General features: G+C 44.5%; 1 protein-coding gene across 1 annotated transcript; it reads right to left on the minus strand.

Annotated features, from left to right (window-relative positions):
* Window positions 1-330: 330 nt before the first annotated feature.
* On the minus strand, window positions 331-1,022 carry LOC149963474 (uncharacterized). The gene is made up of 2 exons (XM_090166964.1): window positions 770-1,022; window positions 331-713 (listed from the first exon to the last, which is right to left on the minus strand). The coding sequence occupies exons 1-2, from the start codon at window positions 1,020-1,022 to the stop codon at window positions 331-333; spliced, it is 636 nt and encodes a 211-aa protein (XP_090023090.1).
* Between the last annotated feature and the right edge of the window lie 512 nt (window positions 1,023-1,534).

Here is a 1,534-nt window from a genome sequence, read left to right on the forward strand (position 1 = left end):
ACCTGTGTCTACTAAGGGTGTATGGGTTTGGGTTTGCCCACTCTAATACACTGATGTGGAACTAATATTACGGCCTGGGCCGACTTGTTTACGCTTAAAATTATCATAATTTTTCATTAAAAAAAGACATCTACAGAAAAGAACCTTTACGCAATTTCGTACTACATCATAAGATATTTCGTAAAAAAGAACTAGCTAGTCTACGAACATTCCGCCCGCCTTTGAACGTCAAGTTTCAAAAAGTAAGTGACTTATTCCAATTGTAACGGTTTTGTTATAGATCTTTTGATTTGATTGCCAGCCGTTTTAATAGTCACCACACGTACAAGATCATCTGTACCTGGATGAACTTCCACGATGTGACCCAACATCCATTTTATTGGTGGTAAATTCTCGTCTTTTAATAAAACAAGGGTGTCGACAGTGAGCTTCGGATATGGCTTGGTCCATTTTGGACGTTGTTGTAACCGGGATAGATATTCCTGGCTCCAACGTCTCCAAAAAATGCTGAAGTAATTTCTGCGTTAGTTGCCATTGAGAGAGTCGGTTGATTTTCTCAGAACTTCGATTAGGCTCAGGAACAGCGGTAAGAGGGCCACCCACAAGAAAGTGCCCAGGAGTTAAGACGGACAAGTCGCTCGGATCGTTACTCATGGAAGTCAGGGTTCTGGAATTGAGGCCGGCCGGAATTTGGCAGAGTAACGTCTGGAATTCTTAGAAATTTAGTGTTGTGGAACTGGTGACTCTCTTCAAATGAAATTTAACCGACTTGACACCAGCCTCCCACAGGCCGCTGAAATGAGGTGCTGCCGGTGGATTATAAAGCACCAATGGATGCCTTCCTCTGCTGACCAGTCAGTGATTTTGGACTGGCTGGTCGTTGCCGAGATGAGTTTGATAAAGTCTTTTAATTCTCGATTAGCGCCAATGAAATTTGACCCACAATCGCTGTAGATGGTGTTGCATTTCCCTCTTCGAGAGACGAATCGCTTCAAGGCGGCTAGAAACGCCTCTGTCGTCATATCGCTTACCAATTCCAAATGTAAAGCACGAGTATTGAAGCAGGCAAATAAGGCTACGTATGCCTTAAACGCTTTTGGCCTCAGCCCTTTAGAACTCTGAGTATGAAGGGTCTAGCGTAGTCGACGCCGTGAGAAAAGCTCGGGCTGGTGTTACTCTGGCCTGGAACGTGACACCAGTGAGCGGATGGTAAAAGCTCCTGAATTTAAGCGACTCGGTTCGTCACAAACGTTTTCCAACTATGTGGCGGTGATGAAACCCAGGCTAAGACGATTTTTGAATGGGTCCAGCAGTGTAGATGGGGAATGTCATCTTTAATCGATTCTTGCACCAGTTCGACAAGTCTTGCCAGTAAAACTGCTCCGCAAAGCTCCAGTCTTGGTATGCTCGTCTTCTTTAAAGGAACTACTCTGGTCTTCGCTGCGATTAATGGGATATAGATTTGACCATCTGACGAAACAGTTTTCATGTAAATCGATGCTGCAAATCCTTTTTCAGAGGCGTCGCTGAACCC

The sequence above is a fragment of the Leiobunum rupestre genome, chromosome 1, assembly GCF_980474605.1.
Source record: "Leiobunum rupestre chromosome 1, qqLeiRupe1.1.hap1, whole genome shotgun sequence".
NCBI lineage: Eukaryota > Metazoa > Arthropoda > Arachnida > Opiliones > Sclerosomatidae > Leiobunum > Leiobunum rupestre.

What these genes read in the sequence shown, in the direction of transcription:
- LOC149963474 (XM_090166964.1), bottom strand. Translation starts at nt 1,022, where the DNA reads ATGACGACAGAGGCGTTTCTAGCCGCCTTGAAGCGATTCGTCTCTCGA. An exon ending in CTGTGGGAGGCTGGTGTCAA is followed by an intron (nt 714 to 769) that starts GTCGGTTAAATT and finishes TAAATTTCTAAG; the next exon opens with AATTCCAGACGTTACTCTGC.